The sequence below is a fragment of the Nothobranchius furzeri genome, chromosome 7 (genome assembly GCF_043380555.1).
Source record: "Nothobranchius furzeri strain GRZ-AD chromosome 7, NfurGRZ-RIMD1, whole genome shotgun sequence".
Lineage (NCBI taxonomy): Eukaryota > Metazoa > Chordata > Actinopteri > Cyprinodontiformes > Nothobranchiidae > Nothobranchius > Nothobranchius furzeri.
In genome coordinates, this window is record NC_091747.1 from 74,241,816 (window position 1) to 74,268,299 (window position 26,484).

General features: G+C 43.1%; 1 protein-coding gene across 1 annotated transcript; it reads left to right on the forward strand.

Annotated features, from left to right (window-relative positions):
- Positions 1 to 25,250, forward strand: cygb2 (cytoglobin 2). The gene is made up of 3 exons (XM_054751680.2): positions 1 to 982; positions 19,739 to 19,970; positions 21,490 to 25,250. The coding sequence occupies exons 1-3, from the start codon at positions 795 to 797 to the stop codon at positions 21,652 to 21,654; spliced, it is 585 nt and encodes a 194-aa protein (XP_054607655.1). The 5' UTR covers positions 1 to 794; the 3' UTR covers positions 21,655 to 25,250.
- Positions 25,251 to 26,484: the final 1,234 nt, after the last annotated feature.

A 26,484-nucleotide genomic window follows, 5' to 3' on the forward strand; every position in this document is an offset into this window, starting at 1 on the left:
ATAACTAAAAGATTTGCCTCCCATCCTAATTTTAGATATTCTGGGAACCACCAGTAGACCTGCAGTCTATTTGAACCAGATCAGTGGAACATGGAGACTAAAGGGTGTTTTTACTGAAAGAGAAGATTTGCTAGTATTTTACAGAGAAAACTTCTCTAGCAGCACACTTTAAGCCGCGTCGATGTCCTTGTTCCATTTATTTGCATTTCATGTTTCTCAAACAAGCAGACCTACTTAACAGATGAACTCTGAGTGAGCTCAGCCGTGTGTGTCGGGGGAGTGTTGTCAGAGACCCTTCATGCTCCCTCTCCTCTTCTTTTCTCCTCCCCTCTGTCTCTCTGTGTCGTTCTCCAGACCCTGTTCTCATTCCATCAGGTCCTCCCCTCACTCACACCACAGTCTCCGAACGCCTCATCTCCTCCACCAGAGCCAGGGGAGAAGTGACGGGAGAGCAACATCAGCATCTGACAAACCTCTGCTTTGCAGAGGAGCAAATAGGGAGAGGAGGAAGAGAGGTGGGAGGAGAAGAAAGAGGGAGAGAAATAAGTTTGTTGAAGAGAGGAGCAGTGAGCTTCTTTTTCCTCATTTCTTTTCTCAGCTGTGAGCGCTGCCTGGCTCCTCTCTGCTCCCCGTCTCCTTCCCCTCCTCCTCCTCTTCTCTGCTCCTCTTCTCATTCCGACTCTCCTCCCAGCTCCGCCGTGGGGTCTCAGCTCTCCATCTCCCTCCCCCCCTCCCTGTCTCCCTACCTCCCCCGGGCTCTGCTGGGATCCTCCGGGCTGCTGCGCCGCAGGAGGATGTCTCGCAGGGAGTCTCCACCACCGCCTCCTCCACCTCCTCAGCTGCTGGGAGGGCAGAGGGGGGAGTGTGAGGACCGTCCGGAGCGCGCAGAGCCGCTGTCCGATGCTGAGAGGGAGATCATCCAGGACACATGGGGACACGTCTACAAGAGCTGTGAGGATGTAGGAGTTTCTGTGCTGATCCGGTGAGAAAACCCACATTTCTCTCTGTAGTAAACATGTGAGTCAGTCTGTTTACACACGCCCGGGTTTTGATTCAGGCATGGACGTAGTTTGGGGAGGGCAAGGGGGGCATGTCCCACCCACTTTTTTCAAAGTCAATTTTTGTCCCCTGCACTTTTGAGCATCCAAAAACAATATCACGCTGTATTACATAGACACTGGTTGAGCACTAGGACCAAGCGGAAAACAACCGCTTGTGTTGAAGCCTGTTTCCCATTAGACCCATCGACAAGCTCGTCTACTGGCTTTGCTGATACTTGCTAACGTGTGATTGGCCGTCCCTGCCACCTGTGTACTTGACAGTTCTGCAGTCCTGATATTGCATTGTAATGGATCAGGTAGAGGGTAACCGGATAAATAAATTGCTTAGAGCTATTTAGTTTTATTCTCATTACTTGTGACCCATAGCTTTAATAATCTATTAATTATAGAACATCACCTTGCTTGGTCTTAGGATGATTAATTAGAAGGTTCCAGGATTCTTTTAATTATTAAGGGATTGTTCACACTTCGTTTATGATTCAAGAACCAGTCAGTGTTTGCAAACCAATAAGAATTTATTTTACAAACAATTAAGACTCTACGAATGGTTTAAAGTATTATCCTGTGAGTGGATGGAACTAAAAGGTGGGTGTCTGAAAGCTATAAGTGAATATGAGATAATGAACCAGAATCTCTGTATCTTCAGAGAGGTGCGTTCTGGATAAAAGAGAATTTGGTTTGCATTTAAGCTAAGTTGCATACAGACGCTATCTCACTGTGTTCTATGTACCCAAGTGGAGACGCCCTTGCGGATCCGAGATGTCAGGAGGGGTTGGAGACCCCGAGTACAGAAGTCCATAGACCAACTTCTAGTATGATCAGGTCAGTTCAGGATCGCTTCAGGAAACACAGTTGACTGAAAATCACGCGTCTCAAAACAACTCTGAAGGAGTTTAACGTCAGCTTTGTACTGCAGGAAAAACTATCTTGTTGTTCAGCTTCGGAGGTGCGAAAAAGGTTTAAGGTTTTGACAGCATGTCAAAATCCTTTTGGTTAAAAAGAGGATGTAGCTAAAGATGGCCAGTCTAAAGCTTTGCTCTCCAACTGTCGAACTGTTGATGGTTCGAACTGCCGAGGAAACAGCGTGGACTGGTTTTTAAGGACTGGTGTAATCTCTTAAGAATGTTACCAAGCCTCTCAGAACACACACACACACACACACACACACACACACACACACACACACACACACACACACACACACACACACACTGTGATGCAGAGCCTCTGAGTCTGGGCACAAGGTTAACTATAGCCCTTTTCAGACAGACATTCTGGAACATTTGCAGACAATTCAATCCGGTTTTTAACCGGAACTTTGTTTTCAGACACACTACTTTTGTACCAGAACTTGTCCTTTCGGCTGCGTTCACACAGCAGGGAAAAGTTCCAGATGTCTGATGAGGGGATGAGAATCGGACTCATGTTAAGAAGAAGAATAATAATAATAAGAAGAAGAAAATATCATTTCTATAGCGCCTCTCAAGATAAAAATCACGAGGCGCTTAAGCATAATTCTGCGCACACGAAGACGCATAAGAGACCTGGATGATGAAGCTCAATGGTTAAAGGAATCACTGAAGCGGTGTGAAGCACTGTCGCACGTCTAGACGGTACCGTATGAGGCGAGTTGCCGTGGTTCGCCGCATGCTACAGCAGCGGGCTATCTAGCGTCCCCCGGTCCCCTCCTCCTCCCCCTTGTCTTTACCTCACCAGTCTGAAGCAGCCACCCTGTCCGTAACATGTCCGGACCTGTTACTAGGGGCTTCGTCTGGTTAAATTCCGGAACACGTTATCCGGATGTTTGTATTCAGACACAAAGGTCTTACGGACAGAGTCCGGGACATTTCCGTTTTTCATGGCCTGTCTGAAGGGGGCTTATGTGTCATGCGTTCTTAATTTTAACCTTACTCCTTGTCTGGCGTAATGATAACCTCATCCTGTAAACACTACTATGTCATGTTGGGGGTGTGGAGATGATGGACCATGTGTGGTGGAGAGTTCAGGAGGCAGGAGAGCAGCACGGATGAAAAATAAAAATGGTTTTAATGGTGGAATGGGAAGGGCAGGAACAAAACAACGATGACTACAAACAACAACAATGATCTGACAATGGACAGGAGCAAAACAGGTGGTATAAATACAGAGGGCTAATTAGGGAAACATGGGCAGGTTAACTAGGGACAGGTGAGAACGGGCAGGGGCAGAACGTGACAGTACCCCCCCCCCCCCTTAAGGGCGGATACCAGACGCCCACAAGGCTACACAACACTGGGGACAGGAACTCGAAGACTCGACATGACAGGAACGAGACACGACAGGGACTGGACTGGAAACACTCGACGAGACGAGACTTGGACTGGAACGTGGAGACGAGACTTGGACTGGAACGTGGAGAAGAGACTTGGACTGGGACGTGGAGACGAGACTTGGACTGGGACGTGGAGACGAGACTTGGACTGGGACGTGGAGACGAGACTTGGACTAGGACGTGGAGACTTGGACTGGGACGTGAAGACTTGGACTGGGACGTGAAGACTTGGACTGGACGTGAAGACTTGACTGGACATGAAGACTTGACTGGACGTGAACGGGAAGACTTGGACTTGATAACAGGAACACTGCAGGAGCAGGCGTGCGACCCAGGCAGAGAACTGCAGGAGCAGGCGTGGGGATCCAGGCAGAGAACTGCAGGAGCAGGTGTGGGACCCAGCAGAGGCTGCAGCAGAATGAGACCTGCAGGCATAAGCCCCACAGCGTGGACCAGGAAGTGGACAATCTGCAGAAGCGACGCCAGAAAACCAGGATCGGCGGCAGGCACTCGACAGACGGTCAGAGCAGGTGCACAGCACGATTAGCTGGATCTCAGGAAGAGGCTTGGGTGCAGGGAAGCAGGAGAAGAGCGGGGAGACCAGCCCTACCACCCCGGGGAACGATGGCGTGCGTAGGGGGTGTAACTCCCTTAAAGCTCCAGGATCCGCGGCTTCCATGACAAAAACGGGACGGGGGCAGAAAGCAGGAGAGGAGAAGGGCTCGACCACCACAGGAAACGAACTGGATGCGCCGAAACCCACCCAAAGGCTTGACCACCCCGGAGAACAGGTAGGATGCACCAACACCCTGGGCCAGAATCTCCTTCTGCTAAAGGAGAAAAAGTAAAAAATAAATCCTCCAGGGAGCAGGTGTTAGCTCACCACAGGTCCAGGTTTGGTCAGATCATTCTGTCACGGTGAACGAGGTGGAGGTGGCGGACCATGTGTGGATGAGCTGAGCAGGAGGTAAAAATGCAGGCTTCGGATAAAGTAAAAAATGGTTTAATGGCAGGATGGGATGAACAGGACAAAACAACGATGACTACAAACAACAACAATGATCTGACAATGGACAGGAGCAAAACAGGTGGTATAAATACAGAGGGCTAATTAGGGAAACATGGGCAGGTTAACTAGGGACAGGTGAGAACAATACGAACTAATCAGGGCAGGAGAGAAACACAGTCAGGAGGGCAGGGGCAGAACGTGACAACTAAACCATCATTGAATACAGACATTTCATCGCTTAATTATACATGGCAATATGTAATGATTTTTAATCGTAAAATCTTATTTCTTCCATGATTATTTCTGGGAATAAAGATTTATCTGAAACAGTTCTCTTGTGAAGGGCCTTGGGGAAAGAATGCCACTGTTCATCTTTATTATCTGCTTGAGCTGCGCTCAGCTGATGAAGTCATCTGATTAAAATGCTGAGTTGTGCAGACTCACAGACTCCTGACAAGGGAAGATACAGCAGAACATGTAGTAGCCAGGGTTTTTTGCTCTGGCTGCATATGACCTGTGGGATCTTTAAAATCTATCTATTTGATGACGTTACAGCACAAAAGAGCCTCTAGGCTGCAGTTTCATACATATTTTTGGTATACTTACTTTAAAAATCCCCCCCGGTCATCATGCCGGTTGTGTCCCCCCTAGGGATGGGTACCTTTGACATTTGAATCGATCCGGTACTAATTCCCAGTACCTACGAATCGATACCGGTACTTAACGGTACCAATTTTCGATACTTTTGAGTGTTTATTATTTTAATTCTCTTTTATAATTAAATATATATTTTTCTCAATATATAACAATATTTGATAAACATCACGATAAATAACATTCAACTGTTTGTATTTTAACATCGTCCTTGTAGTTTTATAAGCTGATAATTAAACTGAAGCAAACATCTTTACTGTGAACTAAATTTACTGTGTATCTTCATTCCTTTTGCCGTCTTTTTTCATTTGATTTTTCCTACTGGGAAGTTAGAATTTCCGAGGAGAAAGCGAACGCACCATTAGCTGATAACGGTGGCAATGGAAGCTAACATATCAAGCTAACGTTATCTTTAACAGTTTATTTAGCTGCTGGAGCAGATTAAAACGATGATGCCTCACACTTAGATCGTTGTCACTGGTTTCATCTTCACCCAATCACCCGTCGCATTTAGTAAAGTGAAGCCAAACTTTAGAGCGCGTTCATGTTCTAGTCGGAAATTTGGAGTTCCGAGGAGAAAGCGAACGTACCATTAGCGAAACGGAAGCTAACATATCAAGGTAACGTTATCTTAAACATTAAATTTACCTACCAGAGCAGATTAAGATGAGGATGTCTCACTTAGATCGTTGTCGCTGGTTTCATCATCACCCAGTTACCCATCACATTTAGTGAAGTGGACCCAAGCTTTAGCGTGCGTTCTTTCTACCCATGCTGCTCTGTTTACAACACGCTCGCAGCGGCCGACGACATAACGCTCTTGCACATGCGCAGCTGTCTTGGCAAGTTCTCGTTATGAAGGACGGGTACCGAAACGAGGCACCGTTTGAAACGACGTGAATCGGTGCTCGGTCGGTACTATGGAATTCAGTCGGTACCTTAAAAAGTACCGAATTCGGTACCCATCCCTAGTCCCCCCCCCCCCCCCCCCCCCCCACACACTTCTAAAGTCAAAACTACCTCCATGGATTCAGCACCACTTGTCACAGCGGGAATCTGATCACTGATCACCTGCACCCGTCCCCCCTCTCTACTGTCCACTCCTTGTTCCCTCCTCTCCATGACTGATGTCAATGATTGTTGTTGTTATTGTTGTTGTTAGCCTCAAGGGCAAAATGCTGATTATCACATGTAAGTCGCTTTGGACAAAAGCGTCTGCTAAATACATAAACATAAACATAACTATTATTATGCGTTTTTATTTTCGTCTCACACGCGGCAGCTAAAACACCTGCCGCTGTTTTCACAGCAGCTGAGAGAGACAAGCAGATAACTGAGTTTATCATGTATGCTGGTGAAAACATCATGTAAACAAACAGAGAAATGTAAGTTAAATAGATGTATGAGAAGCTCCAACACTGTTCACTGATGAACCGCTCTCTACAAGGACTCAGCTCTCACTGTTCACTTTGAAAACCTGAAAAATAATTGATTCGTTCGTGATATCACTACTAAACGTGAATTAGAAGCAAATAATCTGCTCTAAAGGTATCTTAAGCTACTTTTTCAATTACCAACAACTCAATATTACAGTGACATGTAATTATCTCCTTATCAACTTACTGCATGTGACTGGTCTTCTCTCATCATCTAGAATCTTCTAGGGCTGATCTGTAACTGGCAACAGCCATGAAACTCATGGAAGTGGAGTGAGAGTCACTTGTTTGTTTTGGAAATAGGCTGCAGTACCCAAATGTGACCACAGGATGTCATTCTTACTTCATTCTTACATAATGCACCTTTAACAAACACCTTGTGGACCCTCGGGCTTAAGGGGTTAATTTCATATTGAGAAAGCTTGTCAGTTGAGAAGCAAAATGTCTTAAAGGAAACAAATAAGTCTAGCTGCCTTATATCTGAACTCACTGGAAATGGAAGAAAAGACAAATTCATTAAAATGTTCCAACAGAATCCATTGAGCGGGTTACTTAAAGACAACTCTGGAGCATAAAGGTCAGAAAATACAGACCACTGTGGTAGATTTGATAGCATTACAGTCTGTTCCAGGAACATAAACATCAGCAAAACGTGTTCCCTCTTCAAGGGCTCAGAAACCCACTTCCATGAACAGCTGTGGACCAGATAGTCTGGCTTCACAAGGCCACCACTGACTGGACCACACCGGGGGTCTGCACAAGAAACGAATCAGAGCAAATCAGTTTCAGTCGTCCCACCACACAGCAACTCAAGTACATCCCTCCTGGGATTTCTGCTACGCGTCTGTGTCATGTACGACATTTACAACGCCAGGCATCGCTGGCCAACACGTCAGCAGAAATATAATAAAACCAAATCAGACGTGATGGATCAGCGTTGAGTTCAAACGGGGAGTCAGTTTTAAACCTTAAACTGAGAATACAAATATAACATGGGTTTCACAAATGATAACTCATGTCAGTTCTCTTGTTCGCTCTTCCTTCTTCCATCTCAGGAACGTTGCTAAGCTGAGTCCCATTCTGTCTCGCTCTGAACTTGAGACAGTTCTCCACACCTTCATCTCCTCACGCTTAGACTACTGTAAGTCTCTTTTCACGTGTCTGAGCAGAACCTCCCTGAACCGTCTACAGGTGGTTCAGAATGCCTGTGCTCGGCTTCTGACCAAGTCCTCCAAACACACCCACATCACCCCGCTTCTCCTCCAGCTTCACTGGCTGCCAGTCAACTTCAGGGTTCATTTCAAGATCCTGGTTCTGGTCTATAGGGCCTTACATGGACAAGCACCATCATACATTGGTGATCTTCTTAGTCCCTACACCTCCAGCAGGTCCCTGAGGTCCAGGGACCAAAGCCTACTGGTTGTGCAGCACCAGGCTAAAGACCAAAGGTGACAGATCATTTGCTGCTGTGGCCCCCAGACTCTGGACCTCTCTCCCCCTGAGCCTGAGAGCAGTGGACTCAGTGGTCTCCTTTAAAAAGCAGCTGAAGACTCACCTGTTCAAGCTGGCTTTTGTATGACCTTCTTCACCACTCTCTCTTTATTCTGCCCTCCCCACCTATTCCACCTTCCTCAGGATCCACTGATTTCCCTCTTTCCTATTCGCTCTCTCTCTTTCTTGACATTTTTTTCTTTTAAATCGTAATAGGTTATTTTTGCTCATTTTAAATATATTTTTAAAAATTTTCTAAGTGCTTTTTTATATTTTTACAATTTTTTATATTTTTTGTTTTTGTTTTTGTGAAGCGCCTCGTGATTTTTATCTTGAGAGGCGCTATAGAAATGATATTTTCTTCTTCTTTTTCTTCTTCTAACGTGTCATTTTTGTTTAGACTGTTTTTACTGACACCTTCACAGCTGTAAATGTCTATATTCTGAAGCATTTATGTCCAGATGCATTTCTCAACTTCGTCAGATATTTCTGAACTAAAATCCAGAGGCAGGTGAGGGAGAACCACAGCAACTTGACCACTAATCCGTGCAATCCCACTTAAACTCCGCCCTGCTGCCCAGGATTTGATGCTGGCTGGTTAACTTCATCAGCTGCTTGCCTGCCCTTCACTCTCCACCGGCCATGCTTTTTCTCATCTTTTACTGATAACAGTCGGTTTTTCTGAGAACATTAAAGTCACAGAGGATTCTCAGGTGGAACGGTAATTTGGGATGTGGTGAAAGATTATAAACCAACGCTGTTGGTGAAACATGTAGGGCAGCAGATGTGACAGCATGAAAAGGCTCAGGTTAAGCAGGAAATCTGCTTCGACATGCTCCAAATGAAAGAGTAAACCTTGAGCCCAAACATCCACAAAGGATTTGGATTAAAGAATAAACATTTAGCAGTTTTTCCTTGTTTGTGTTTATAAGAAATCTCGTAAAAAAAAGCTGAGTTATTCTCTCCAACAGAAGCTCCTCTCTCTGCAGTCAAACCAGATGTTTACCTGTTTAAATCACCAGGTAAGATATTTGCATAATGTTTGTTCTGTAGCTCTTTAAGCATAGAGTGAGTTTTGGAATCATAAAGCTTTGCCTTTTGAGGAGATGGATGGGTCGCCGGCGGAGAGCCTTCAGACCGAAGCAGGCGAAGTAGAGGGGAAGAGAGAAATAATGCATTTATTTACATAAGGAGATAAACAGTGTGTGTGTGTGTGTGTGGGGGGGGGGGGGGGGGGGGGTGCTTTAGGGCTCCTCTGAAGTTTAAACAGCCATATTTAATGACACACACACACACACACACACACACACACACACACACACACACACTAACTCAAGAGAGAATGTCAACTTAATTTCTGCAGCATTTTGTAAACAACAAAGTGCTGCACCGACGTGCTGAGCAGCAAAGTTGTTCAAACGAATGGCTGAAACGTATTTAGAGAACACAGAATGGCCTATCAGCATTCAGTAAAAGCACTGAGAAACATTCAGATTTCTTACTCCTCTTTAGTCCACGGAAGTGAGTAGAAGTTGGATTTTAGTCTGAAAGTTGGGCGTGAGTTAGGCTCGCTGTTTTGTTTTGTGGTCTTAGACACCTGTAGGTGTTTTATTAATCAATGATTAAACCTTTAAAAACATAAAACACTCCTAATATTAACATTTGTGGATTATGAGGACCTGGTTTGATTCCTGATGGGATCAAATCTTTAATAATGGACACACACACCCCTGCAACTTTGACTCTCGCCTCTAGCTGAGGTGTGATGAGTGGAAGAGAAAGGAACATTACATTCCTGTCTCAGAGCCTGTCTCACACCTGGATACAGATAAAAAGTCAGAAAGTTGGATCACACATTTAATTTCCTGCAATTCTTAACCCTCTCAGCCTCAAAATAAGCTTTGATAAAAGGACGAACAACTAAGTCCTTCAGGGGTACTTCTGAGTTAAAAATGCTCATGAAATATGTGTGTGGAGTAACCAGGTAGGTTGTAACGTTGCAAATCTGCAACTCCTGCCTCTAGAGGGTTAACCATGTCAAGCTTGACTTCAGCCCTTTCCATCATCTTCCTCTGGAGCTGGATGTGTGTGGGTTGCTTTTGCTGCTGCTGCACGGTTTAATGCCACAAAAGTACAGATTAGAGCAGTTTGAGTGTCTTACGCTCGACTGTTCAGCGTTACAGAAATCAGGCTCCAAAGGAACAGTTAAAATGGACAGCGAGTCGTCGCCAAGGAGACTGATGGTACTGAAATCTGAAAATTTCATCTCAGTTTGGGTTGATGAGAATTCCTGAGTGAGTGAATAGAGGGGCAGAGAGCAGCTTTCTGTGTGTGTGTGTGTGTGTGTGTGTGTGTGTGTGTGTGTGTGTGTGTGTGTGTGTGTGTGTGTGTGTGTGTGTGTGTGTGTGTGTGTGTGTGTGTGTGTGTGTGTGTGAGCTCTTATCTGTGAGTGACAGCTACAGGCTTTGTTAATTCAGAGCATTCTGCCGTGCCTCTGTACGCCGCGTCTCCTCTCTTCTTTTATTCAAATTTTGCTACTTTTAATGAAAAAGTGACATCACTATTTGCACATTTGAAAATGTGCTAAAGCGTCCCAATTATCAAATTAAGAACATAAAATGAGCCTTCACATTGGTGTATGGTAGGGACAGTCAGAGCTTTTCACGAGGAGACAACACATTCAAGAGATTAAAGGGTTTCCAGACAGAACAAAACCAAATACTCAATTTAATCTGTGTCTAAAACATGCAGTAACACATCATTCACGCAGCTTCTTTCGCTTGTAGCGGGATCTGACAGCTTCAGTGACCACGGTGGGCCAGGGGATGTTGAGCCTGGTCGCAGTGCGTCGGCAGACTGACTGCATATCCAGGTGGGCGGCCGGAGAAACCGCTTCATCCCTGGGAGAGGATGGAAAGCTAGGCATGGAAGCCTGAGCGAGGGGGGGAAAAACGTTGTCATCCCTGTCCTCCTCTGAAATGAGGAGTTCCGAGGTGTCCTCGTTGTCTCCGTAGTCCAACTCTAACACGTCCTCGACGGGGTGGCTCAGAACGGCCAGTTCGAGCTGGGAGCCCCAGCTGGGCTCGGCACATGGTTCTGGCTCCGGGAGGGCATGATCGTCTGCGTCCCCAGGCGGTGGCCCAAGGGCCGGCAGGCATGGGTCCTTCCCCGACAGGCTAGCTTGGCGTGCTAGCCGCCGGCGAAGGCTCTTCAGGGTGAAGCAAGCACAGCGCTCGTATGACCCGGGAACTTCTAATGCTAGCTGGGCGTGTTCCAGCCCGAGCAGACCTTGTGTGGGTCTTTGCTCGGGATTTTGTTCCTGCAGGTACAGAGGCGAGCTCCCGCACCGTCAACTCCTCTGGTGGGAGGAGCGGCTTCCATGTAGACCAACTGTTGTGTTAGTCAGAGAACGAACAGGTGCACTGGAGTGTGAAACTGCTCGGTGTGCCCCAAACCTATGGTGAAAGTCAGGACAGAAGGACGGTAAACTTACTGTCCTTCTGTCCTGACCTTCACCATAGGTTCAGGGCACAGCGAGCAGTTTCACGGAGAGAAAATATTAGCTGGCTCCATCTGTGAACAGCTGAGCTAACTTACCTGAGAAATAAGCAACCACCGAAGCGAGAAGAGGTGATTGAATGCCGCGTGCGTTGGGACGCTTGCTACGTCACTGTCACTGGCCAATCAGGATTGGCATATTGAGAAGTGCTTCTGAGGAATCCGCGGAGGGGTGTATCCCATAGTGCAGGGGTGGGCAATCTCTGTCCACGAGGGCCGGTGTCCCTGCAGGTTTTAGATCTCACCTTGGGTCAACACACCTGAATCACATGATTAGTTCGTTACCAGGCCTTTGGAGAACTTCAGGACATGTTGAGGAGCTAATTGAGCAATTCAAATCAGCTGTGTTGGTTCAAGGACACATCTAAAACCTGCAGGGACACCGGCCCTCGTGGAGTGAGATTGCCCACCCCTGCCATAGTGAGACATCGAAACTAATGTAAAGAAAAAGAACTCACCTTTAACAGGAAGAAACCTCCAACAGAACCTGGCTCAGCCATCCGCCACGACTCACTGGGTCGCTATCATCCTGACTATCGATGTTACCGTTAACTTCACTTCATTCAGTAGGAGAAACACACGTTTGTCAAATAAAAAAGCAGATCTGTGGAAGGAAACATTCAAATATTAAGTTTTCTGATGTGTTTGTAGATTTGTTTTGTTCAACTGGTCAAAGCACATGCAGCCTTTTAATGTGTCCCTGGGCCTTTTTAGTGCTGATCACCAGCCAACTCAAACAGCATGTTTATTATTCCATCCATGAGTGAAACAGTGTAATTATCAACAGTTGGTGTGCTGCGTTTTTCCTGAGGCTGAGACCGGGTCGAGTCTTGAGATCATCCCACTGAGCAGCGAGTGGAGCAAGCGTTTAGATTTCCATGTTGATCCCTCTGTGGGATTCGCGGGTAAGAGAGGCAGCGGCTACAGTCTCCGCAGATTCCACCAGGGCGTACAAATGCAATTACACCAAAAAGCGCCTCAGGCTTCAGCAGAAGAAAACACGAGGCAGTGTTTTTACCCAAACCCGTTTGAGTCGACGGGAGTGCGCTGACAGGATTTCATAGTAATTACAAATGTAAACATGTTGGTCCCAGCAACATAAAGGTGCAAGAGATGCGTTATATGAGAATCTTTGTCATGCCAAAAGCACCAGTGTTCAACAGTCTTGGGTTTTTTCTATGTCGCACCTCGTATTTAAAGACCAAGTTCACTGAGAAACTGTTTTCCTTGTTATTTTTTCAACATGATTGGCCACTTTGAGTTTCACATGCAGGCTGAACGTGAAAAGAGTAATTCACCCCTGTTTTCTGCTGATTGTTATTTACAGGAGCGATTAACCAAAAGCAGCTGCTAGCTTTAGCAGATCAAGTGCATTCTGGGTAACTTTCAGCAGAAATGATGCAGAAAAAACTATTTCATGCCAAACTGCATTTTGAATTGTGATATTTAGTGCGTGCAAAGACAATTTCAGACACAAGAGATGTATTTTTACCCAGGTGGTGTTTTTTTTCTGGTTCACCTTTCAGGTATTACTTTTTATTTTATTCTGACAGACCTGTGTGTCTGACACTGAATCTGATGCTGTCACATTTTCCTGTGCTGCACTGTGAACTACTCTCAAGCTGCAGGAGATCATTTTAAACAAGGCACGGAAGAAAAAGTCTGTTTTCTTTGGTGTAAACATCGCGAGCAGCCTTGCACATTTGAGAGGAGAGGACTTTGTGTAGCGAGGCAGCAGAAACAAGAAAATAACTACTGTATAGACGCCATTTTCTCTCTCTGGTGAGATTTAAAGTGGGTCAGAGCAGAACCAGCTGCTTCAGTAAATTTCCAGGGGTGAAGCTAATCACTTCACCTTGCACCGGCAGAGGAATCCTGTAATATTTGATCTGTTGGGCTGCTTGTACGCTCCTCCAGATAAGCAAGCAGAAACTTCCTTGGCATTCGCTCGTGTTCCCTCTCAGGCAGCTGTGGTGAACGCTGTAAAAAACCCAGATCAAAACAAATACAGCTGCATAACTCCACTCTCAAGAGAAGATCTAAACGTGTTTTATCTCCACGCTTACATCCGCCAGGGTGGTTCAGGAACAACATTTACAATGTATGCACATGAAATACCTTTGGTTATACACACTGGGCAGACCTGATACACAAGCCAGAATGGTTAGAGGCAAGTATCCCTTTTGGTATAGCAGAGAAGAGCTCAGTCAGGAAAGCTGCACGGACAGTGATGACTTATTTATTTGGGACTTTTAGCGTGGGTGGACTGATGACCCAACTGTGCCCCCTGACTGATTTGGGTTTTCCAACAGACCTACTCTGAACAACTCAAATCGATTCAGGATGGATTTGACGTCAATTCAGCGATGGTGTTTGTTGTCGACTTTGCAGAACCCATCTGATGTGGTTCCAAGTGGAACAATCTGAGTTGAAAACGTAACATCGGTGACCGTCGTTCTGCCTGAACATCCTAACCAAATTAAGACCATTCCTTTAACAAATGCTGAACCATTTGTTTCTATGCTTGTTAAAAATGAAGGCTTGGCATGGTCACATTATAAAATAACAGTTTTACAGCCATCAGCACCATTTATCAAATGATTTAATTTTAGCTTCACTTTTACTTTGTTTCTTTAGATTCAAATACTTGCAAACCCTTTAGTGTAAAGGAGAAGTCAGATGATCAGCAGCACAACTTGTCAGTTTATTGGTGGTTTACATGTTTTAAATCACCTGTCTCAAAGTAAAGGCAGGTCTGAAAACCACAGAGCTGCCTTAAAACGTGTTATTTTCATACGAATTTACAAACTCTGTTCAAAACAACATTTATAAACGCTGTTGTCTTTTAAATCATCATCAGCTGGATCCATGCTTTCGTTCTTTTTTAAACACAGAAACAGTTTTGTTTACTTGTTTGTAGCTACAGTTTCGCCGACGGCTGCCGGCTGCCGGGCGTTGAGAGGACGTTGCCCGGCAGCCGGCGGCGAAACTGTAGCTACAAACAGGTAAACAAAACTGTTTCTGTGTTTAAAAAAGAACGAAAGCATGGATTTAGAAAGACACAGCAAGAACACACCTAAGATCATCAGCTGGAGTTTATGGGTCCTGGTGATTGCTGTTCACAGAGTTTAACAGTCAGTAATTGGGGATTGATTAAGAGTGTTCACAAGCAACAGCTGTTGTTTAAAACAGGGTTTATAAAGGCCCTGTCCACACGTAGCCGGGGATCTGCCAAAACGTAGATATTTTTCTACGTTTTGGCCTGTCATCCACACGAAAACGGAGTTTTTCACACGAAAACGGATCTTTTTAAAAACTCCGGCCAAAGTGAAGATCTGCGTTTTCTCCGTTTTGGGTGTCTGCGTGTGGACAGACAAAACCGGAGTTTTAAGGTCCGCAACGTCACTTTCCGCGACAAAAAAATGCTGACATCACGTGTGCGACCTGTGTTTACACTAGCCGACAGCATGGATGCCCTCAGAGCTTAGCTCGCTTTATCAATTGTCCAAGCGCTTTTTGCTTGTTTGTTTTTGCAAGCGGAATTACTGCTCCTTGTGGAAGACCACAGACGAAGGACGAGGTTAAGAACGGGGGAAGTACTGCCGCCTACAGGTCTGGCATGTCCTTAACAACGTATTTATCCGGGTACATGTGGACAGAGTTTTTTTTTTAAAACGAGGTGGTGTGGATGCAAGTTTTTGGAGGGGTGGATATTCGTTTTTAAAAACTACCTGGCTACGTGTGGACTAGGCCAAAATAGATCGGACAACTGTTTGCAGGCTAATCTGTGACCTGTCAGATAACCTGTTCCCTTCCCTGCAAACAATCAACGTTGCATGGACGTGCAGATCCTGTCTATATTGAGTCCGTCGATCCAGACCACTTCTGTAAGACGTCCAAACTGCGTCTTTGCACAGTTTTGTAAACATAGAAATGAACACACATTTATTTTAATAATTGCAATGCGCTCATGTTCTGTAATTTGCAAGTTTGCGCAAAAAAAACGAAGCAATAATTGTTTCAGCCTTGCCGTGACATTTCTGTAGAAAAGGCTAACAGTTACTTGTTCCTGTGGAATTAATTTCCTTTCAGTAACAACATTGTGAAAATGAAAGCACTTTACATCCCTTCCTATGCCTAATAGCTGCCAGCCAGTTTAACACAAATACACACACACACACACACACACACACACACACACACACACACACACACACACACACACACACACACACACACACACAGCACTAAAAATGCAGGAAAATTAGGCACCACTTTCAACACACCTGCATCCAATTACGCTCTGAGAGTCAGATCAATCCTAACCACCAAGTCTCATCAGCGCTTCTGCACTTTAAATGTCCCTGCTGGTAACTTCCTGCTAAACTCATGGTGCTGAGCCAAATTACACTCTTGAATGACAGGAAAAAGCGCACGCGTGTTACTGAACCTCACTTTTAGAAAACAGAGGAAAACACTCGTTAAGAGTTGGGCTTGGGGACGTGCGGGAACAACAACGAAACAAGAACAAGTTTGATGGTTTTCAGTGCTTAAGTTCTTGAAATGTGAAGATCCATGTCGTTTTAATCCGTCAAAGACTTTATTTAATGAGGAGGAAAATAGCACCAATAATGCCAACGACTGGCTTTTTAAACCAGGAGTTCACAGATGCAATATTTAAAACTGTGGTTCACTCTTTAATAAATCCTCACATCCACCTGCCCTCCGGCACACCAGCCGTTCTGGGATGTTCAGTCCACTTCTGAGATCATGAATGTTATAAGTTACGTAGATGTGGTCCATCACAAGCTAATGCAGAAGATAGGCGTAGAAGACTATTTTTATGGTCAGCTTGCAGGAAAAACTGAGACAGACTATATTTAGAAATTATTAAAAAATGTTTTTTTAGTGAACCACACCTTTAATTGTTCATCTGTACAAGGTCAAGGGTCAGAATTAATCAGTAAAACTAAAAGATAAGCCACTCTGCTCTGCATTTCACACCGATTATAGAACTCATAGCTAACATAGAATTAACAGGAGATTTTTTATGACAACTCTTGGCCTGAACAGGCTTTCCTTTATTATTTGATATATATAGTAGAACATCTTCTTCTGCACATCCAGTTAAATCTTTAACAAACTCACATCTCTCTCGCTGACATGTTTGCATAATTTGGGTCTTCAGATTTTCTTGCCGTTCCCGTCGATCAGATGTCCACAAAACGTACCCTTACTTTCCACCGGACGTGAAAGCATTGCAAAAAGGCCACGAAATGTGCTTTGCCGCAATTATCCGCTGTAAAAATGGACGGGTTCCTTTCCACCGGCAGCAAAGTGTAATGTTTTGGATGCGTCCCAGAAGCAAAGGGTAAAAGGGCAGTGTAAAACATCTGTAAACTTTCAAAATAAAAGTCACGTGTAGATCAACGTACATAATTTCCTGTGAAATGCTCGTAGCCGATGTAAACAGAACAGAAAATAAACCACAGACATTTTGGATCCATGCAGCAGTTTTTCTCCTTGCTTGCTATTGTGTGGACTTCTGAAATCATGTGTGGTGTTGCAATCCTCCCGTGATTTTTGACCAGTGGCGTGAAATGCTTTTGCTCCCGTTTTGCTCTCAGTTGGAAGGGAGCTTGCAGGTAAAGCACCCCTATTATGCTACACAATGCTTTCATGTTTGGTGGAAAGAAGGCTTTACCGAAGATTCAGAGTTTGTTCTTCTCCTCCCTCTCTGCTGTGCTGCAGCTGTCTCCAAATACCCTGTCTTCTGGGGGCAAACGAAGAAGTTTAGGAGCTCTTATTGACATGGTTGACATGGTTTTGGGGACGAGTTTAACCCAAGACATGCAGAAATCACCACTCACGAGTCAATTAGAAAAATAAAAGAGTTTTATTTAAAAAACAGGAACTGAGGGCGCACTGGATAAGGTCCAGTGGGGATTGCAACAGAACCGCAGTGTTTGAGGAGGGGAGAGCAGAGGAACAGGTGAGTCCAGGGAGGTAAGTCCAAACTAGGAAGGTGCAGAGTAAAGACTTACGGGAAGCTGGGGGCTGAGGAATTGGGGAGGGTAGGTGGAGTGCCGGGGTGAATCCAAGAGGGGGTGTCCAGGAGAGGGGGTGCGAGGAGAGCGAGCCGGCAGGGACGAGAGGAGAACGGTGAATGCTGCGCCCAGGAGATTTATGGGGCACAGGTGAGTAATCCAGCGAGATCGTGGAAATGTCCAAGTAGTCAATCAGAGGAGCCACAGGAAAACCAGAGAAGCTCCAGAAGCTTCAGAAGTCCAAGGAGATCCTGAGGAGTCAAGGTAAGGTCCACAAACGATCCAAGAATCCTGGGAACAGGTAAGCACAAGTATATCCACAAGGGTTCTAAAATCCAAAAATCACTAGAGTTAACCTGGAGACACAAAGGGCTGGAACTACCAAGTTGCAGTTAATCATCCGGCGTCGAGATGTGTTCTCCTCCTCCTCTTATAGCTGGACCCGCTGATTGTTAATGAGCTGCAGCTGGAGCCTCCCTCTCCTGAAACACAGCAGCTCAAAAATGGAACAAAAATGAGAGCAGCACTCACCCCGGCCCATGACACTTATTTGTTGTTCTTTTGATGAAATCTTGTAACGTTTTCAATATGAAGCGAGGAGTTCCAGGTCGCTGTCCTGTCTTAACGAGGTGAAGTCTTGGCTAATGGCCAACGTTCTACATCTGAATGAGGAAAAGACAGAGCTCATTGTTTTTCACCCCAACAGCAGGAAAGTGGGTTGTTATGTTGATCTTGGCCCACTTTCTCCCTACTCAAAACCAGTTGTTACCAGTTTGGGGGTGAAACTTGATGCTGGACTTAAATTTGATGCTCACATCAACTCAGTGATCCGGTCCAGTTTCTTTCACCTGAGACGCCTTGCAAAAATCAAGCATATTCTGTCGAGAGCCCACCTGGAGCGGGTACTGCATGCCTTTGTAATTTCTAGGCTTGACTACTGCAACTCTCTCTATGCAGGGTTGTGTCAGTCATCACTGCGTCGCCTACAGGTTGTGCAGAACAGCACAGCCAGGTTCCTGACTGGGACCAGGAAACGGGACCACATCAGTCCGGTTCTGGCCTCCCTGCACTGGCTTCCGGTTTGCTATCGCCCACAATTCAAAATCCTCGTCTTTGTTTATCATTTCTTCCAGGGTGGTGGTCCCCCCTATCTAGCCACACTCCTGAACAAACATTCCCCATCACGCGCTCTGCGCTCCTCTGACCAAGGCCTGCTCGCTGTCCCTCGTTCTAGGTGTCGTACTCACGGGGACCGGGCTTTCTCAGTCCTAGCACCGTCACTCTGGAACGAGCTGCCACGCTCAGTTAGGCTGTCCCCATCTCTGCCAGTCTTTAAGAGTCGCCTAAAAACACACCTCCTCCGCTTGGCGTTTCCTGAACGTGTTTGATTTTGGCCCTCTTTTATGTTGAATTTATTTCACAGTTTTCATTGGTTCACTCAATCCATTGTTTTACACATTTGTCCTGTACCAGAATGTTTCACCTATTTCGTAATTTGAATTGTTTATTTTTGATTTATTCAATATATTTACCTTCTACTGAACCATGTTCAGTGCTTTGGGCTTCCTGACAGGGTTGCGGAAGGCGATTTACAAATAAAGCTTTGATTGATTGATTGATTGATTGATTGATGATTGATTGGTTGATTGATTGATTGATTGATTGATTGATTGATTGATTGATTGATTGATTGATTGATTGATTGATTGATTGATTGATTGATTGATTGATTGATTGATTGATTGGTTGGTTGGTTGGTTGGTTGGTTGGTTGGTTGGTTGGTTGGTTGATTGATTGATTGATTGATTGATTGCTATTGTAAGGCTGTTCGGTATGAGATTCATTGTAATTTATGTAACAGAAAAATCTCTAATTTTAACTCTTCTTCTTGTGAAAGTGAACCAGTAGTGCATTAATTTTCTGAGGTGGTCAAGCTGTCTGTGTCTCCTATAAGCTATATCCATGCACCTCAGTCCAGACTGATTTAATTTGTGATTTCACTCTGGTGGCATGAAATGTTAGCAGGAGGGTTCTCTATCCTCAAGAACCTCTTAAAGCATCCTTTGAAAACCACTTCCTCTCCTGACTCAATGCTGCAGCTCCCCCTTTGCTTGTTTTAATGTTAGAATAAAACGTATATTAAATATGTATATATATATCTTTATGTTCAGGTTCTTCATCAACTTTCCATCTGCAAAGCAGTATTTCAGCCAGTTTCGGGACATGGATGACCCAGAGGAGATGGAGCAAAACAGCCAGCTTCGCCAACATGCCTGCAGGGTGATGAATGCCCTGAACACAGTGGTGGAGAACCTGAATGACCCAGAGAAGGTGTCCTCAGTGCTGGCCCTGGTAGGAAAGGCCCACGCTCTCAAACACAAAGTGGAGCCAATCTACTTCAAGGTAACTTCAACTTCTTCCTGTATTTCATGGGTTTAGTGTCTTTATTCTAAATTTGGCTTCAAGTGTTTAGAAATAATCTTTTAGTGAAGAAAGAAAATCCAAATTGACTAAAGCCGTTTTTACAAAATAGTGCTGTCAATTTGCTGCAACGCTGGAGTGAAATCAGGGAGCCTTAGGTTGTTTATAAGTGGTCAGACAGACAATTACTGCAATATTACTATTAAGCGAGGTGGAACCAATGCCGCAAAATTTGCACATCACCATGCTGGCATGGTGCATTTATAAGACGCACCTTTGCAATAACATTACGCTGATTTGCACGACAACGTGTTGTGCAAAAGGGCTTAAGAATGGGGTTGAATTAGTGTTGGTGCTACAACGCTTAGTTTCGATTATAAAACTGGGTAGGGTTTATAGGGTTTAGGGAGTTTAGGGAGTTTAGAAATCTTTTTTTTTTTTTACAAATAGAATCTCTATAACCTCAAAACCTCAGCAAAGACAAAATTGTAGAGACCCCCTGCAATCTCCAGTGACCCCTAGTGGCTGGGGTGGCCTATGATCCTTCTCTCTCTCTCTCTCTCTCTCTCTCTCTCTCTCTCTCTCTCTCTCTCTCTCTCTCTCTCTCTCTCTCTCTCTCCCCATATATATGTATATAGTAAAAAAAAAACCTGCCTACCATAGCTAATGCTAGCAATGAGCTAATGCAGTAAACCAACTGACACTAAAATAAGCCACGACGTGAATAGATCCACACTGTTGGACAAAATAAACAAGTGGAGCAGCGGAAAAGCAGGTATCAGTTTGTGATTTTGTAGCCGCTTTGCGCTCTCTCAGTAGACCACATCTCTTCCTTTTAATTCCAGGCTGTGAAAAACGCTACCTTCTTCTCTTTCATTTTCTTGTGGTTTTTATTGATAGTTGGCAAACTGAAATAGCTAACTGCTAGCCTTTATATTATATTAGCTACTGGCACAGTAAACAGCTATTGGGATACAGCAGGTAGAGACGTTCCACTAGTGTTCCTACAATAAGTGTAAAGTGCAGTTTCTGATCAGCCGAGTGCTGTCTAATGGGAATTCAATTTCATGGCTCAAGAGCCACTGAAACAAGTTTGAAAGTAATAGTTTTCTTTACCTTCTCAGTGGCTTAGAGGGTCTGCCCCAGGACTGGCAGATTGGGGTTCAAATCCCAGTCGGGTCATACCAAAGACTGTAAAATGGGACCCAATGCCTCCCTGCTTCACACTCAGTTTTGAGGGGTTGGATCCGGGAGTTAAACCACAAAATTGTTCCCGAGCGCAGCCACAGCTGCAGCTCACTGCTCCCCATGGGCGTGGGCCAAATGCAGGGAAGAATTTCACCAGTGTGTGATGATGACTAAAAGGACTTTAACTTTAAATCACATAAAGAAAAATCTTGTATAATTAACCAAATTCTATTATTTTTGTCCTAATTTGTCAAACCGAATGGAAATGTGTTTTTCCTTTCAAATGAAATGACTTTCCTTTTCATTATTCCAGATCTTGTGTGGTGTGATTCTGGAGGTTTTGTCTGAAGATTTCCCAGACTACTTCCCGGCCGAGGTGCAGGTGGTGTGGGTCAAACTGATGGGGGCCTTATACTGGCATGTGACCGGGGCCTACACAGAGGCGGGCTGGCTCCAAGTCTCCAGCTCAGCGGTGTGAAGAAGCGCAAAGGAAAATCGTTCTGAAGTTATTATGAGTAAATTGTTTTGCAAAAGAAACATGTAAACAAAGAACAGTGAGGTTTAAGTGGATGGTTTTACACTCATGCATCAAATTAACAGTAATTTGTGCACCATTCTTCCATACTTTGGTGGTAATTTGGTGCTTTGTGGTGTTTCTACACCGCAGATCAGTTGGACCAGACATCAACTTACTCATTTTAGCTCGTGCAAGTGGTATTTTAATGTGTGGATGTTGTTTCAGTACAAATCCTCACTTCATGCACTAGCATGGGTGCTTCTCTATTAAACAGCCGCCAAGAAATCAACCAAACCACTCTAAAAACGCCCGTGGTGATGATCCACTCTTTATTCCTCGTGTTAAAGGGAGAGTGTTCTCCATGCAGGTGAGCTTCTGTGGATGTAGATTCAACACCCCCGTTTAGAGACACGTGTTAGTTCTGACTGGATTGATGTGCTCATGGCTAGTTCAAGCAGAGCTGAGGACAAAGTTATTTGCTGTTTGAATAACTGAAATCTCAAATAAATTATAGCAATTTATGTAAATATCTTTTAAAAGAGTCTTCACACTGCAGTCAGTTTTAAATTAAATGGTTATTCTGGCTGAAATCTAAAGATATTCCAGACAGAATTCCTGTTTTGGGATGTATCGGAAGTGCTACAGCTAGCTGATGCTAACTCCTCCAAAACATGTTTTTGCTTGAAGTTGTTTTAAAGTTGCAGTAATGCGTTGTGAGTGGTTTAATAAAGGTTTCTCTAAACTGATGCAGGTCAGAGAGCTACAACAGGTAAAATTTTGAATGTTTCCATGGAAACACACACCTAAAGCTCTGATTTATCGCTTTAAGAACTGCCGTACCTCAACGTTTTGGTGTCTATTCCAACACTGGTTCTCTATTTAGAGACAGATGAGTCATTTCAGTCCATTTTTCTCAGTTTTATGTGAAATTTTTAGGTAAATATGTTCAAATCTAAAAGACAAAGTCTCAGAGACACATAAAAAAAAATACTTGACTTGTACTTTATTTCGAACTAACGTACAAAAAACAGTTTTTATACAAAACAACTCGACACAAAAGCAATCAAATAATAAAGTCCGAAAAGGAGTAGTTAGCAGTAAAACTTGTGCATTCCTAACCCCTTCTCACTTATTATTATTCAACTTATCTCAAAAACAAAATTTAAAAATTAAGAAACATATCTATATAAAAATAACAATAATACAATAGATCAAACATACTCAGCAATCAACTTCTTGTATAATTCTATTTAACCCAGCTCATCAACATAATTATCCAATAGATGTTTTTTGTAGCTCTTCTTAAATTGATTTACCTTTACACATTTTTTCGAATCTTCACTCAAATTGTTCCATAATTCTATCCCACATATTGTTGTACACAAACTCCTCTTTCTTGTCTGAACTCTGGTTTTTGAAGTTTAATGCCCCTCTTAAATTGTACCCATCGTGTTTATCATTAAACATTTTCTGTATATTACATGGAAGTAATTTATTTATTGCCTTAAACATGATTACTGCGGTTTTAAACTTTATCAGATCAATAAATTTTAACACTTGTAATTTTAAAAACAGTGCTGTTGTGTGTTCCCTATATCCCACATTATATACTGTCCTTATTGCTCATTTTTGCGCTATGGATAGTGATTGCAGATTACTCAGGTATGTGTTTCCCCAAACTTCCACACAGTAATTCAAGTATGGCATTACCAGTGATGAAAACAGAATATACAATGATTCTTGATTCAGTAAATGTTTTATTTTACCCAAAAAACCAATGCTCTTTGCCAATTTTGTTTGTATATATTTAATATGTGGTTTCCAGCTAATATTATAACCCCCAGAAATTTTGTTTCATAAACTCTCTCTATTCTTACATTTTCTAACATCCGTTTTATCGCAGAGTCCACTCTTCAATTCCCGAACAAGATGACTTTGGTCTTGTCCAAGTTTAATGATAATTTGTTCAAGCTGAACCATTCTTTCAACTTACTCATTTCAGTCCTCACTTCTCCCAATAATTGAAGTATATTTTCCCCAGAACAAAGAGCATTGGTGTCGTCTGCAAACAAAATATTTTTTAATTTTTTTGAAACCATAACTAAGTCATTTATATGCATAATAAATAACTTAGGGCCCAGTACTGACCCTTGTGGTACACCAACAGTTATGTCGAGACAGTTGGACATGACATCTCCCATTTGAACAAAGTGTTGTCTATTTCCCATATAAATTTTTAACCAATCCAAAACCACCCCTCTAATGCCATATATTTCCATTTTCATAGTATGTCATGGCCTATAGTATCAAATGCTTTTCTGAGATCAATAAAAAAAAACATGTTTGTTTTCATCCACGCAATTTGTGACTTCTTCCATTAATTCCATTACTGCTACAGTGGATGATCTATTTTTCTTGAAGCCATACTGGCTTTCTGACAGCAAATTAAATTGTTCAATGAATACTTCTAGCCTGTTTTTAAATAATTTTTCAAGTATTTTAGAAAACTGGTACAATAATGATACAGGCCTGTAGTTTGTAAAAAGTTGTTTGTCTCCTGCTTTAAACGATGGTATGACTTTAGCTATTTTCCTTTTTTGTGGGAATACACCAGATGAAAATGAGAGATTACAGATATGGGTCAGCGGATCTGCGACACTATTAATAACTTTCTTGACTATAAGCATATCTATTCCATTCCAATCAGTGGATTTCTTACTTTTAAACATATTTACCGTATCTATCATCAGTTTTGTATTAACGGCCCTAAGGAACATTGAGTGGTAGTTCTTTACTACATTGTTTTCCATAGCTTTGCTATCTTTAGGCTGGTTCTCTTCAATTTCTTGTGTCAGCCTTTGTCCAATATTCACAAAAAACTCATTGAACCATTTCACCACTTGACTTTTGTTTTTTGGAACTCTATTTCCATCAGTAAAACATTCTGGATAATTATGACTAGCCTTATTTTTCTTAATAATGTCAATTAATAATTTCCATATGCCGTTACTACTGGTTTTATTTTCATTTAGTAATTTTATATAATATTTTTTCCTACATACCCTCATTACAGTAGTCCATTTATTTTTATATTTCTTGTACCTTTGTTCTTCCTCTATCGTTCTATTTGCTAAATGCTGTTTATAGAGAATATTCTTGTTTTTGTACAAGCATTTAACAGTCCCTTTGTGATCCACGGTTTGTTGGGTTTTATTTATTTTTTATTATATTATATGTATTTATTGGACAATGTTTATCATAAAGTGACTTAAATACATTAAGGAAGTATTTATATGCCCTGTCGACATTAGTTTCATCATACAGTTGTGACCAGGTTTGAGCTTGCAAATCACTGTTGAATGCTTCTATCGATTCTTCTGTTGTCGGTCTGATATATTTCCTTTGGTATGTCTTCGTTATCCTTTCACACTCACAATCATAGATTGTAAACACTGGCAAATGGTCACTGATGTCATTTATCATTAGTCCACTGATTAATGTGCTTTCCATATTGTTGGTAAATATATTGTCAATTAAAGTTAAGCTTAGTTATTCCACTGGGTTTTGTGATCAATGGATAGAAACTCATACTGAGCATTGTATTTATAAATTCCTCTGTCATTTTGTGTTGGAGTTCAACAGATCTATATTAAAGTCTCCACAGAGGAACATGACCTTCTGATTATTTTGAGCTAATGTCTTTTCCATATTACTCATAAAAATGTAATTCAAGATCCTGGTGCCGTGTACACACAACTCACTACCACATTTTTATGTTTTTCCATATTTATCTCCACAGTGATACATTACATAACATCATCAATTGTGAATGTCATCTTTTCCACCACTCCACAACAAAGAGTTCTGTTTATGTACAGCGCAACCCCTCCTCCCACCTTGTTTTTCCTGTTCATATAATTGAATATATATCCATCCAAATCAAAATCTATTCCTTTTTCAGGTTTCAACCAGGTTTCTGATACAGCTATGACATCAAATGATTTTTGGAACTGTTTTAAATATTCTGTAATATTTTCATGATTAGCATATACTGTAAATCCTCTAATACAGGCCCGGGCCTGTATTTGACTCAAGCTCATCAAGCTCCAGGCCTTTACTGGAAGGAGGACCAGAATTAGAGGCAGGCCTCAATTTCTATTTGAGCAAAATGAACGAATGCTTCGCTGGAGTTTTTGACTATCAAAATTGCGCCCACATTTTCAAAGTTAAACACATCTCTTTTAACAACGGTAGTTTCTGCTTCAGCCCTCTCCCCCTGCGCAGCGGCCGCAAACTCACTGATGCGCCTGCAGCCTCTTGGAGTTCCTGCTGCTCTAAACATTAAAATAATTATTTCATTTTCTGTTCCTAACTTCTGATTTCCTTCAATGGTGTCTGTTTGTTGCAACCACCAGGTACAAAAACTAACTTGTTTTTATTTGACTATTTTTCTGTCCTGTATCTGTTTATTATCTTCCTGCATCTCCTCTCAATCCTAAAGACAAACTGCTACCTGGGTTCATACATATTCACCTTATGAGTTACCTTTGAGCTTCAGTTCTAAAAGATCTACCGACCGCAAAAACAGCGGAGTGCGCGCCGGCCGTATCAGTTAGGTGCGCCACCGAGGACAAAACGGGTGATGCGCCCCGATCCACAGCAGCGAAACGCATCAGGCACAAATAAAAGAATAAAAGACAGAAAACATAAAAGGAAATGAGCCGACATGAACGATCGCGTGTTAAATTAGTTTTTGAGGTGGCGACACCTGATTTGATAATGTTACTGTGG